This window comes from Monodelphis domestica, chromosome 2 (genome assembly GCF_027887165.1).
Source record: "Monodelphis domestica isolate mMonDom1 chromosome 2, mMonDom1.pri, whole genome shotgun sequence".
Lineage (NCBI taxonomy): Eukaryota > Metazoa > Chordata > Mammalia > Didelphimorphia > Didelphidae > Monodelphis > Monodelphis domestica.
Genome location: NC_077228.1, coordinates 103,157,528 through 103,172,260, shown reverse-complemented (window position 1 = coordinate 103,172,260; position 14,733 = coordinate 103,157,528). Strand labels below are relative to the sequence as shown.

The 14,733-nt window shown below is 44.2% G+C and overlaps 1 protein-coding gene across 3 annotated transcripts in view; it reads left to right on the top strand.

The window, feature by feature from the left end:
* TMEM9 (transmembrane protein 9) overlaps positions 1-13,925 on the top strand; it is a 34,144-nt gene extending 20,219 nt beyond the window's left edge. For all 3 annotated transcript variants that reach the window (XM_001363416.3, XM_056815711.1, XM_056815712.1), the window contains exon 7: positions 12,766-13,925. In XM_001363416.3, coding sequence (XP_001363453.2) covers positions 12,766-12,918 — 153 coding nt within the window. In that variant the 3' untranslated portion in view covers positions 12,919-13,925. The remainder of the gene's footprint in view (positions 1-12,765) is intronic.
* The last annotated feature ends 808 nt before the right edge of the window (positions 13,926-14,733 follow it).

Genomic DNA, 14,733 nt, shown 5'->3' with positions numbered 1-14,733 from the left:
TCCTTCCATCTTAGAATCAATAGTCTATTGGTTTGAAGGCAGAAGAATGATAAGGACTAGGCAATTAGGGTTAAGTGACTTGCTCAGGGTCACACAACTAGGAAGAGTTTGAATCCAGATTTGAACTCAGGATCTTCCATCTCTAGACCTGCCTTTCAATCCACCAAGCCATCCTACTGCTCCCAGCCCTTCTTCACTTTAGAGAAGAATTTGAGGACCAAAGACCTGCCCAAGGTCACACAGGTTGTCAGAGCTATAACTTAAGCCCTGACCTTCTATCTTCAAATCCATCACTCTAGTAATATCCATCTTCCCAATAGACAAAAGTCCATCCTGTAGAAGAAGTAACTGATTTATTTGTCTCTTGTTCCGGAAAATAGAACTAGCACCGGTGAGTAGAAACTCCAGGGAGACAGACTTCAAGTCAAGTCAATATAAGAAACAACTTCCTAATGATCAGGGCTTCCTGAAAGTGGCACAGCCTGCCTCATGAAGCAATGAATTTCCATCCCTGCAGATGATCAAGCAAGAGGCTAGATGACCAGACTTAGAGACAGATATTTATATAGGGAGTGAGAAGTTGGACTAGTTGAGAGATTCCCAAGCTTTTGTGTGTTAGGAGTCCTTTTGGCAGTCTGAGGTAGCCAGTCTATAGGCCTTTTCTCAGAATAATGGTTTAAGATTATTGGGTAAATGCTAAATCTTAGTTGGATGTGAGTGAAAATGAAGATGCCATTTTCCCCGCCCAAATCTATAAATCTAAGAATTCATGGACTCCATTGGGTATTGAATAGATTGTTGAATAGATCCTTCCAATTCATGCAATTCAACTCTCTTATCTTAAAGATAAGAAAATGGCAGCCAAGAAACATTAAGTGAATGGTTCAAGGTCATAGAGAGATTAAGGACCAAAAGCTTGATTTTGAAATCAGATCCTCTGTCTCCAGTCAAGTTTGTCTTCCACTGCCTCAAGCCCTCTAATATTCTATGATTCCATTGTAAAGCTCTAATCAAATGTTAGGAAGAACTTTGGTCCAGACACTGGGAATGGCTCAGACCTGCCTCCCTTGGTGACTCTTCTTCTGCCAGAGATATTCATCTTTTTTCCTTGCTATGTGAAATAAAACATCAGCAGGCCAGAAGAGAGTGCTCTTAGAATGGGTACCAATGTCCCCTAAGGACCTGAAACCTGCTGATATCCTCTGAGCTCCCTTGGGAATCTGGTCTAGTGGCATCCCCTCCAACATCCCCTGGGCTTCTGTGTAGTCCTTCCACCAGTCCTTCTACCTGATAACTCCGGAATGGCCGCTCTCCTTTCATTTTCTTCCATTCTTGTCCCCTTTATCTATCTCTAAGAATTCTTATCCTTCAAACAAGAAATTCTTGTGAAGTCAAACTTTGCTGCACAAGGAGTCGTTTTGGGCTCCGTGCTAATAGTTATACAGGCACAGTCCCTAACCTCTAGGGTTTTGCAGCCCAAGATAAACACTTCCACAAGCAAACATATATGAAATAAATAGAACAAATTTAACGTTAACACTCTGCAAAGGCCAAAAGTTTAAGGGCATTAGTGGACTATGAGTGATATAGGGTGATGGGAAATTCATGTTTAAATAATGTCAGAGTGGGAGATGTCATCTCCTCTTTGGATCCTTAGAGGAGGTACAATTCATAAGTTACTCAAAGGATGGAAAGAAGAGTGATTGCTATGCAGAAAAGATCATGGTATCACAAGATTTAGAGACAGAGGGGTCTAAAAAATCATCTCCAAGGGTTCTTAGCCTTTTCTGTATCTCAGATCTCTTTGGCATGCTGGTTGATGCCTATGAACTCCTCAGAATAATTTTGTTAAATGCATAAAATAAAATGCAGAGGAAATCTACATTGAAATACAGTTATTGGGAGTAGCTGGGTGGCTCAGTAGATTGAAAGCCAGATCTAGAAATGGGAGGTCCTGGGTTCAAATCTGATTCAGACATTTCCTGGCTATGTGACCCTGGGCAAGTCACTTAACCCCCAGGGCCTAACCCTTACTGCTCTTCTGCCTTGAAACCAATACACAATATTGATTCTAAGATGGAAGATACGGTGTTGTTTTGTTTTTTTTAAAAGAAATACAGTAATCTATGTTGTTTTAGAAAACAAATTCACTGACCCCAAGTTAAGACCCCCTGAATGCAACCCCCTCATTTTACAGGTGAAGAAACTGAGGTCCAGAGAGATTAAGTGATTTTTTCAAAATCATATAAGTAAAGACATCAAGATGGGATTCAAACCCCAAACTTAACTTAAAGTATTGTTCTTACAACTGAGTTATTAAGGATGCCCATAACCTGGCATGTGGTCATGCCAACACATCAGTGCAGAGCTGGTACAGGGGAAATAAGCAGCCACCATAAACAACTGAAGCTTTGGGGAAACAAGTTGAATAAGATAAATCGCTTCTCCTGTATTTTCCCTTATGATTCTTCACTGATTTGTCTCTGCTTCCACACACACATTCCACTCATCAGTTCTTTGAATTTTGGTATCCGACTATCTGAGGAATGACCCATATTGGTCTTCTGGTTTATAATTGTATGACTCCTGAGTGAACCCTGTCCCTCTTGCCTTAAGGAACCTACCCTTTTCCAGGATTCAACTAATTGCAAGGAGGAAAAGGACTCCTGGGTTCTTTGACTCCAAATCTAGTACTTTCCCAGTATACCATGCCATGATGTCTATGGCAAGTATTTTCCCCCAAGTCCACAATGAAACTAAAGAGAATTCGGGAGCCCATCTCTTCATTATGTCTTTAAAGAAGAGAATGATTGGACTTCGATTATATGGTAGGAATTTAGATTTCTCTTTATAGGAAGAAAAAAGACAGCTGAGAACTAGATAGTCTGTTAGGATCCCTTTCAATCCAAGGCATCCAGCCTTCCTTGAAAGTCAGGGTTCTACTGTATCAATCAAAATGCTTTCTGGACCTCAAGCTCAGTTCTCCTTGAGGGTCCAGAGCTGACTTCAGAACCTTAGGCAGCTTGGATTTCCACTCAAACACCATCAGACATGAAATCAGATGGCTGGATCACATTTCCACGGTCAAGAATACTGGGTAACCCATTGGTCCTCTAAGCACAACTCCCCCAGCCAAGAAGTTCTCCCAGAGGCTACAGTGATTGCAAAGGCAGTAGGGCACCCTTTCCAGTGTCAGGCTCAGAGTCCCCAGAGCAAGATGAAAGCCTGTCCCTTTCCCTTTGAAAACTCTGGCAAGAGCCACCCCAGCCTCCTGATTGCTGTATGCTGCCTTTTCTGGGATTCCAGCAGCATTAGTGCTAATCCCAGAGCTCAGACACCCTTTGAAAGGAGGAAGTGAGCATGCTTGCTTGGACAGAAACGACAAACAGAGGGTTTTTGTTTTTCTCAGATGCACAGGTTTAACCTTCTTTGAAGGGAGGGAAGGATAAGCTATTCATAGAGGCACCTAGCAGCTCCCTATGCCGCATGGCTTGGTCCTTCATGAGTTAAGGAGCCTCCATGAACCAGGAAACCATGCGTTATCTCAATTAAGTATAGAAAAGTGCTCTGTAAACCTTAAAGCATCATATAAATGTCAGCTATCATCATTGCCATCTTCATCAGCATCATTATTGGTTCATCTTGGACCAGACCCAGTTTACTTGGTTCGGGTTCTGGCACCATATTTGCCCAAATTGAATTTCATGGCCTCTTAGGTTCCTTCCAAATCCGAGAGTCTCAAGGAGAAATATTTATGATAGAGACCCTCTGAGAGGTACATTCCATAGAGTGAAGGACTTGGAATCAGCATAACCTGAGTTTGAATCTTGCCTTAAATACTTCCTAGTTGTGTGACCCTGGGCAAGTCACTTAACCTCCACTTACCTTATTTTCCTTAGTGATAAATTGAAGACACCTTCCTCCTAAGGTTGTTGTGATGATCAAATGAGACAACATATTTAAGGCATTTTGAAAAGTTTAAATAGAAATGCTACCTAGCTGTTATTAATGTAGAGAAAGGTTCAAGTTTATTGGCTAGGGAAAAAAGAGTGGGAATCATTCAATGGAGAAAAGAAAGCCCGAGTAATGACCAAAGATGACTTTTACATAGAACAATAACTGGTTATTAATCATGTATATTATATAATTAGTATTTGCAGATCACTGTACTGAGTGCTACAAGGGGATCCAAAGAAAGGTAAAATATGAATGCTTGCAGAAAGGATCTTCCCATCTAAAGATATATAGCTATCAGTTAATAGATCCAAAGAGTAGACATTTAAGATTAATGGGGTGTGAGGATAGTGAGGTGACTTATTGGACTGAGAGCCAGGCCTAGGGTTAGGCGGTCCTGGGTTCAAACTTGACCTTAGATACTTCCTAGCCATGCGACCCTTGGTAAGTCACTAAATTCTCATTTGCCTAGCTCTTACCACTCTTTTGTTTTAGAACCAATATTAGTTGAACTGGTTATTAATAGAAGGAGGGAGGGAGAGAGTGGGGAGGGGAGAGAAAGGGAGAGAGAGAGAGAGAGAGAGAGAGAGAGAGAGAGAGAGAGAGAGAGAGAGAGAGAGAGAGAAGGAGGGAAGGAAGGAAGGAAGAGAGAAAGAAAGAGAAAGAAAAAGAAGAAAGAAAAGAGAGGAGGGAGGGAAGAAAAAAAAAGAAAGGAAGGAAGAAAGGAAGGAAAGAAAGAAAGAAAGAAAGAAAGAAAGAAAGAAAGAAAGAAAGAAAGAAAGAAAGAAAGAAAGAAAGAAAGAAAGAAAGAAAGAAAGAAAGAAAGAAAGAAAGAAAGAAAGAAAGAGAAAGAAAGAAAGAAAAAGGAAGGAAGGAAGGAAGGAAGGAAGGAAGGAAGAAAAAGAAAGAAAGGAAGAAAGAAAGAGAGAGAGAGAGAGAGAGAGAGAGAGAGAGAGAGAGAGAGAGAGAGAGAGAAAGAGAGAGAGAGAGAGAAAGAGAGAGAGAGAGAATGAAAAGTATATGATGGGCAAGGTGACTGGCTGGATCTAGCTCCTTTAGAGTGGTTCAAGATTCCTGGCCCCTCACACTCTAGCCCTGTCAAGGAAACTATTATTGCCCTGGCCATATCCATAGTTTTCCAGGGACAGAATTTGAAGACAGGCCTGGACTGGAGAGGGAGGGAGATAAGGTTTTTGGGATTCTTCCTGCCCCCACCCCACTGTTCTCCCTCCTGAGAGAGAGCAAGGATTAGGATCTGATTTGATGCATCTCTGGAGCAGATGTGGTGTCTTTAATACCTTTTAATCAGATTATTAGCAGTGGAAACACAGGACCACTCAGCAGCAGCTTTTCCCCCACTTAGGAGCTGTTTGTTAAGACTTTACATGAAGGGAAAACAAATGACACTGTGGTAATGTGGTGAATTTCAGCATGTTCCCTTAATGCTGCTGCTCTTGGCTCCCTGATGGTTTCCAATCCTCCACTGGTGAGACATAGACATGCAAGGGGGAGTTGAGCCCTCCAGTTCTGGAAATTTAATGCTAAGGGGGTAGCAAAGGCAACATCCCTCATCCTACCCTGGAACCCTCCTTGCTCATCTATAAGGAGAAATCAGGTACAGAGCCATACCTAGCCTTATAAATGAGAACCATCATATCATAGATCACAGACTTAGAGTTGAAACAGTCCTTAGAGGTCATCAGGTCCAACCCCCTCGTTTTATAGATGAGGAAACTGAGGCTGGGAGAGATAAAGTTTCTTACCCAAGGTCACACAGCTTGTAAGTGCTTGAGATTAGATTTGAACTTGGGTTTTCTTGGCTCCAAGCCTAGAAACTCTATCTACAATATTGGCTAGCTACCTCACTGATTTTTTTGGAAGTTAGTGGGTGTTTTTGGAATGAATAAGGGGAAATAATTTAACCTTCCCAGATCTGAAACCGAAAAGGACCTTAGAAGTTATCTAGCCCAATCTCCTCATTTTACAGACGAGGCAACTGAAATCAAGCCCAAGGTAACAATAAATGATAGAACTAGAATTTGAACCCAGGTATCTTGCCACTAAATCCAGGATTCTTTCTACTTCACCATGTTGCCTCTCCATACATCTGAATGTTTATACCATCCCCAGCTGGAAATAGCCATTATTTGTCCTTCCTTAGAATTAGTGTGTGGGAAGAAATCTTAGAGGCCATCTAGTACAACTCCTATCTGAGCAGATATCTTTCTATGACTCCAACTGGCCACCCAACCTTCCCCTGAAGACCTCCCAAGATGGAGAAGTCATCATCCACATAGGTAGCCTATTCCACCCTTATTGTTCAGTTACTTCCAGTTGTGACCAACATAGTAAGGTTAATAAGGTTTGGAAAGCTCCCTCCATCAGTATAAAATAATTATCTTCTATTTAGAGAATATTTTATATTATAAATACATCCATCATCTCATTCATTCCTTCCAATTACCCAAGTGGCAACTAGTTAAGGTGTTTAGTCATTTTTCAATCATGTCCAACTCTTTGTGGCCCCATTTGGGATTTTCTTGGCAGAAATCCTGGAGTGCTTTGCCATTTTCTTCTCTAGTTTATTTTAGAGATGAGGAAACTATAGCAAATAGGATTAAGTGACTTGCCCTGTGCAATACATCTAGTAAGTGTCAGAAGCCAGATTTGAACTCAGGAAGCCAAGTGTTCCTGACTCCAGTCCTGGCATTCTATCCATTGCACCACCCCAATGCCCCCATTCTATTCTAGGAAGTCATTTTCCCAATGACTTCTTCACAATTTTTGTCTATTGCTTCCAGCTCTGGCCAGTAGATCCAAGCAGAATCAATCTGATGCCACTTCTGTGACAGACAATCAAATGTTTGCTGTCCCATCCTTTCTCTTTCCCCTTTTCCCAGGCTTATCACTAACCAGTTCCTTCAATCTGTCTTTCTGTGGCATGTTCCCCAGTGCCCTCACTATCCTGCTTTCTTCCTCTGGACAATTTATCCACAACCTTCCAAAAATGAAATGAACATGAATCTCCATTCACCTATCCAGCCATACAAACAATACCTTCTTGATTTAGTTTTATGTCAATAATGCAGAAATCCCATGGAAGCTGAGCCAGAGGAAAGAAATGACACAGAAGTCTTTGGGACATAATTCTGCTTCACTCTTAGTCATTTCAGTTTAATTCCTCAGCAGGTAAACATGTTCTCTTCAAAGCCCTGTGCTGGCCACTGGGGAGATACAAAGCTTAGATCATAGAGTTAGAGCTGGAAGGGATAGTCAAACCATCCAAGACCCTTTGATTTTACAAATGAGAAAACAGGTCCAGAGACAGGAACTGATTTGTCTAAGATGACATAGGCAGGAGGGAGCTAGGTAGCACAACGGATGGAGCACCTGGCCTGGAGTGGGGAGACCCTCGAGTGGAATCTGGCCTCAAACACCTCTCAACTGTGTGACCCTGGGAAAGTCACTTAACCCCAATTGCCCAGCCCTTGCTGCTCTTTTGTCTTAAAATTGATACTAAGACAGAAATAAAGGGTCTAAAAAAAAAAGACGATGTGGGCAGTAAGGAACAGAGGTGTGATTTTGCACCAGGTCCTCTCACACCAAATCCACTGACCTTTCTATTGGTCTTTGGTGGCAGGAACATGTAAGTTTTTAGGCAGTACAAGAGAATGGAGCTCTGAGGGTATGTGGAGACAAGTCACTGTTTCTCCCCTGATAAAGAAAGGAGTTTGGGGCATCCATAGAATCTCAGATGTGGAAGGGGCTTCACAAGCCACTGAGCCCAACCCACACCTGAAAAGGGACCCCCTTTAAAAAAGGAGGCTCTTGAATCATTTTTGGTGTCATGGACCCTCGTGGCAGTCTGGTGAAGTCTGGGGACCCCTTCTCAGAACATTTTCAAATGTTTAACATGAAACACAGAAGAGTACAAAAGAAACCAGCTCTACTGAGTTATCCAAACACTTCAGAGAAGAGACATTAGTCATCTTAGACCCAGAGCTCCTAGAGGCCTGAGACCACCCAGCTCACTTTGCTATTGTCATCCATGATCTGAGTGAGTGTGTGAATGTAGGAAGAGCTTGTACCTTCTACCTTTAAAAAAAAAAACCTTATCTGTGTACTGGTTCCAAGGCAGAAGAGTGGCAAGGGATAGGCAAAACAGGGGTAAGTGACTCGCCCAGGGTGGCAGAGCTAGAAAGTATCTGAGACCAGAACCCAGGACCTCCTTGCCCAAACCTGGTTCTGTATCCACGGGGCTGCCCAGCTGCCCCCAGCCTTCTGTCTTGGCACCAATTCTAAGATAGAAATGAGGCAAGGGGTAGGAAAACAGGGGTAAGTGTCTTGCACAGGATGGCACAGCCAGAAAGTGTCTGAGACCAAAATCTAAGACTCCTGTGCCCAGACCTGGCTCTCTATACACTGAGCCACCCAGCTGTCCCCCACCTTCTATCTTAGTATCAATTCTAAGACAATGGCGCAGCTACAATATTTCTTTGCCTTCTCTTTTATTCTTCTTTTTAAAAAATCCTTAACTTCTGTTCTAGTAATTATTCTAAGAGAGAACGGCAAGGGCTAGGCAATTGGGATTAAGTGAATTGCCCAGGATCACACAACTAAAGGCCAGATTTGACCCCAGGACCTCCTGACTCTTGGCTTGGCTCTCCATTCACTGTGCTACCCAGCTGCCCCAAGGAGGGTGCTTTTTAAGGGAAATGAACTTTCCACCCAGCCGCACAGCATCAAGGCATCCCACCTCCCTGTGTGACTGTCTCCCTGCTTGTTCTCTTCCCCTCCCCACCTTTTCCCCCTGTGGCCCCCCTCCTTGAGCCTGGCAGTCAGAGGATGACAGAAGCTGTGCCAGCTTAGGGCCTTAGAAGCAAAGTTTCATGTGCTGGGCGGCTCTGGGCTCCCAGAGGTGTGCTAATCCCTTAAGAGGTGTGTGGCAGGAGATGAGAGACGGGAAGAGGCTGGGAGGAAATCCCCATGGGGGCGCGGGCCTGGCCCTCGGCTCTAATCCCCCCCAAAGATCAGGCTCGGGTCCTTCAGGAAATGCATGAGCTGGGGAGCTTCAGAAGCAGGGAAGTGGTAATTAAAAGAGAAGGCTGCTTTCGACGGAGGCAGTTCCGAGATCGGAGGGGAAGAGGAGGCGGGAGTGGGAGAGCATTGGGGGGACAGGAGGGTAGATAATGAACCTCCAGAAAGGTCACAGATGAAAAGGGGGAGTAATGCTAGTCTCTGGACACCCCAGTTCCCATCTGAGCTCAGATTCCCCAGGATATTCTCTTCCCTCACTTCTTTCCTGAGGAAGAGAAAAGGTGAGCTAAGTTGGAGCACTTAGGTGCCTCACTGCATATTCTTCTTACTCCAGAAATCAGAATCTCACAGTCTCAGACCTGGAAGGAGCTTTGGAGGCCACCTACCTGGACAAAGAGCCCCTCTTACATGTCTTGGGGGCAGCCAAGTAGCACAGCCAGTCCTGGAAACAGGAAATCCTGGGTTCAAATCTGACCTCAGACACTTCCTAGTTGTGTGACCCTGGGCAAGTCACTTAATCCCAATTGCCTAGCCCTTGCCCTTCTCTCTTAGAATAATTACTATAACAGAAGTTAAGGGTTTAAAAAAAAGAAAAGAGAAGGCAAAGAAATATTGCTGGTCCCTACTTCCTATCCCTCCATACAAAGCCAGATCAAAGGGATTATAAGATCTCAGATTTAGACCTCAAAGGGGCCACAGAGACTTTCCAGAACAATTTCCTCCTTTTACAGGTGAAGAAAATGAAACCTAGAGAAATAAAGGTGATTTGTCCATGGTTAATTAAGTAGTAAAGGAACAAAGTCAGGATTTGAATCCAGTTCTGTTCTCCAAGATCTCTCAAGGGGATTTCTCCCTCCTCCAGCTGGAGAGAGCTATCCAGGGTCCTAAGAACCCACCTTGGGGAATTACTCAAAAGTGCCATCCAGAGGTCACCCATCATCCCACCCTCCCTGCCAGGAAATGTTCTAATGTCTTTCTTCCAGTGCACAGGCATTTCCACAGGTAAGGATGGGATGGACAGAGGGTGCCATGTAGAGGAAGAAAGGAGCAGGAAGAGGCAACATCAAAACTGCTCATTCCTTGCCTAGATTCCAAGGGAAGTCTGGTCCTGTAACTGTGTGCTTCTAGGTTCTGTCATCATCTGGGGAGACTGAGGCACAGAAGCCAGAAACATAGCTAGTGGGTGGCCAACAAGGACAGGGGCACACTTTGGGGTCCAGACTTTCAGTGCCTCTGAACTGGATTACCCTCCTGCCATTATAAATGGAGTCCTCTGCTTTCAAGATAGCATTTTCTTAAGATAATAGTATTGCAAAATTGAAGAGTCAAATTCAAATAGAAAGAGGGGAATTTGCACTAGATAATATATAAGGGTCCCTGTGGGTCACAGATGGATTTTGAAAAACACATTATCCATGTTCTCTTGTATTTTTATTTATTCTGTTAAATATTTCCCAATTGGGGCAGCTAGGTAGCTTAGTGGATTGAGAACTAGGTCTGGAGTCAGGAGGTCCTGGGTTCAAATCTGAACTCAGACATATCCCAGCTCTGTGACCCTGGGCAAGTCACTTAACCCTACTAGCCTAAAAAAAAATCTTAGGCTGGACACTGAGTGCCCAGAGCACTGAGGGGTTAAGAGGTAAGCCCAAGGTCTCGCCACCAGTATTTGTCAGAGTAGGGATTTATACCCACATCTTCTTGGTTTCAAGACTGACTCTATCCACTGTCGTATTGCCTCTAAGCCATAATAATAGCTCACATTTTAATATGGCTTCGAGATTTAGCAAATTTAGCTTTTTTAAGCAACAACTCTCAGACAGGTAGTACAAGTATTTTCTTTTAATATCCATTTTACAGTTAAGAAAATTGAGGCCCATAGAAATTAAGCAACTTGTTCAGTTGATGAAACAAAGCTGGAGCATGGACTTGGTCTTCTCTCTCTATTATTGATGTTTTTTGGAGTGTTGTTGTTTGGTTGTATGTGACCCCATTTGGAGTTTTCTTGGAAAAGATACTGAAGTTGTTTGTCTTGTCCTCCTCCAGTTCATTTTACAGATGAGGAAACTGAGGCAAACAGAGTATTGTGATTTGCCCAGGGTCACACAGTTTATAAGGGTCTAAGGTGGGTTTGAACGCAGGAAGATGAGTTCTTGACTCTAGGTCCAGTGCTCTATCCACTGCACCATCTAATCACCCAATTTATTTGTAGTGTGGCTATGGAAAAAGGGTTCTTGTCCAAAAGACAGGGGCAGGTCGGTATGCTGTTGGACTGTTTCTGAAAAGGGAAGAGCTAGAGATTTTGCCAGCCTCCCAATTCAAACAGTCTCATCTTTGATTCCTGGAAAATCTGAATTGTGTTTCCGACTATTTGTTTTTACTGTTCCCCCCCCCCCACTGTCTTATATTTCAGGTACCTTAAAGAATGCTTAAAGGAAGCTATTAGAGAAAAGGAAGTACAGAGGTGTTAAATGGTAGAGTTAAGATTTGAATTCACAACCCCCAATCCCAGTCTGTTGGTTTTTGTTTGTTTGTTTTTCCTGGCCTGAGCTACATCTCTAGGACCAAGCCAGAACTATCTGTATTTCTCCCATCTTACAAGGAATGAGACCAGAAAGTGGCTTGTAAACATCTTTCTGACTTCTCTGGGTTCATCTGGAGTTAGAGACCCTAGATAAATAAAGTGCTCTGAAGAGCCTGAGAATGCAATACACCCCCAAATCCTTCTCCTACTTCTCCCCAAGCTGAGGAAAAGAAGAATCTACTGAATGGGATCAATGCTCTCTCCCCCAATGGTCCATGGCTCCACTTACATACAGGCACACCCTTTAACTGGGGCACCAGAGATGTAGTTGGATAACCTCCCCAGAGCACACGATTTGACTGTCCTCTGTCAGAGTCTGGCCCTAACTAGCTCAGTGCTTCTCTTGACCTCTCGCCTAATCTTTTTGTAAGCCCTTACCTTCCCTCTTGGGATCAATATTGTGTGTTGGTTCGAAGGCAGAAGGGTGATGATCATAGGTCAAAGATTTAGAGCTGGAAATGATCTTAGCGATAACCGGGTTATCCATCCCTTATTTTTTTAAACCCTCACCTTCCATCTTAGAATCAATACTGTGTATTATTTCCAAGACAGAGGAGCAGGGAAGGCTAAGCAATGGAGGTTAAGGTACTTGCCCAGGGTCACACACCTAGGAAGTGTTTGATACTAGATTTGAACCCAGGACCTCCCATATCTAGGCTTGGCTCTCAATCCTCTGAGGCACCTAGTTGCTCCCTCTCCCCTGATCTTGAGAGTTCTCCAACTTGTAGGTAGCCACTTTGAATAACCATACTTCAGAGTAGCCCAGCCCTTTCCCTCATTGGCTACTCCAGATCTCTCAGCTGTTCTCTCAAAGCTCTATCTCCTTCCCCCTGAACCACAAGCCAGTGGCCTTACATCATCTCAGAGCACAGAAATAGATTCACAAGGAATTCTATTCATGCCCAGGAAAATAACACTTGGAGATGGCACTGCATGCCAGGGTCCTGGAACCAGAAGTGGGTAGGTACACTTCAGGAGCAGCTGTGGGGCTCCAGATCACCTCTAAAAAGCACTAGAGAAACATGGAGATGCAACTGAGAAGAGGAGAGGAGGACGAGTTTCTCCTGCATGATTCCTAAGCAGCTGGGCTTCTGCAGCTCAGCCAGAGGGCTATTCTGGAGACTTGAGCCTGTTGCTGCTGCTCCCCGAGACTTGAGACATCCTCCAACTCTCCCATTTCTTTTTCTTTGCAGGATGCCCGTTCCCTGGCAGCAGCCTCTGCCCCCCTGACAGGACCTCGAGCTAACACAGTGCTGGAGCGGGTAGAGGGTGCCCAGCAGCGATGGAAGCTGCAGGTGCAAGAACAGAGGAAGACTGTATTTGATCGTCACAAAATGCTCAGCTAGATGGGCTGGGTCAGTTAGGCCAAGGACAAGAGGAAGCAATGAGAGTGGGGAGTCAGGGGCCTGTTTTTTCCCTTCTCCCCATCTCTTTTCTCTCTCAATCCTTCCTGTTACAAGCCTGTGGCATTGCCCTTCTTTTCTACCCACCCTCCTCGTCCCTTCTCCCTTAGACATGATGATCCAAGGAGAGTGAGTCCCACTCCTCAATACATCTCAGGACTTTGGATTTGGGGGGGAGATAACAGCCCCACAGGAACAAAGACATTTCCTGAAGTCATCAGGATTGGGTAGGAAATGTCTTCCAGCCTCCTCTGCTTTCCCCAACTTATCTCCAAATCCTGGAGAGCTTCAGAACCCCTGGGAGGGGGAAGGAAGGGCATCCGGAATGTCTTAGCTTGGAATGGAAGAAAAGAAACCCTGCCCAGCATGACCTTGCTCCTGTCTCTTCTGCTGTAGATTAAATAAGGCCATTCCCCACACTCACATAGACACAGTCATCCCACTCCACAATTTCTGTGCCCTCCTAGCTCAGATCCTGAAGTCACTTCCATGGGAAAGCTGACTGTTTGGCTGGCATTGTGACATTTTAGCCAAGGCCCAGGTTCTGTAGTCGGGGTATATATGCCAAATAGCTTTCCTGACTTCTTCTACCCTGTGTCCACTTCTTCTCTAGATGTAGTCCAACATCCCTATCTCTTAGTTCCTTTACAGCCAAAAGTCCTAATGTTGGAGACAAGATAACTCCATCTTAACCAACTAAAAAAAACTGAGACCCTTCCCAGCCACCTCCATTCCCACTGACCACCAGCTGTTTAGTCAAAGGGAGAAGCTAGATCCTCCATCATCCCAGAGTGAGGAGCAAACTCATTCCTGAGCATCCCCTAGGATCCCCACTTGCCCCCAAAGTTTATTCCCTCAATGCATGGAGAGAAGCATCTATCCTCACATCACTTTGCAGTCCTGCCTGTAAGCCAAGGAAATGATTAAATTATGTCTTATCTCCCCCTCCATCCCCAACCTTCTGGATCTCAAGAACCTTTAGGAGCCAGAAGGAGATATAATCAATGACTCCTCAGAACTTTGGGTGGGAAGGCCAAAGGGGCCATATTCTCCTTCTGTTTAAGTGGGGAAACAGATCTGGAGAATGGATCTGCCACTAGGTCTTAAGTCTAGAAAAGAAAGCAGAATCCAGGTAACTCGCCTTCCAGGCTAAGACCTGTTGCTGGTAGACCTTTCAGATGGAACAGCTTCCCTGGGGGGGAAAGCAGCCCAATCATGGAAATATCTAGATTCCAAAACTGTGGATATATGAATCACTACCATGAGCCCACCTTCAGCCCTTGAGTCTTCCCCTAATACTCTATTTTTTCATATCCTGTTTGGTGCTTTCCTCAGATCAACTCTTGGTGCCATTCTGATAGTGGATGAACTGAGGGACTGTCAATGACAATAGATATCTGGGTAGATAGTTGACAGTGAAATCCACTGAAAATCGGGAAATGGGAGAGGATAGCCAGAGAAGGAAAAATGGCCCGTTTCTGAAGTCTCCTGGAAGAGCCTGAATGCTGGATTGGCCATTGAGTACAATGGGGAGGTAATAAATGGAAGGGGATAGAAATGGGAAGATTAAAGAAAGACCCAGCCAGGAAGAACAAATTGGGCAGAAGGAGCACGTAATTAAAATTTCTGCCCTAGAAATAGATAAATGTACTGAAGACCCCCATCTATGGAGCCCCACTGTAGTCCAATGAGAGGGCTTTTAAAAGAACAAAAATTTCTAAGACCCAGACCCCAAATTACAAGCAAGTAGATTTGCAG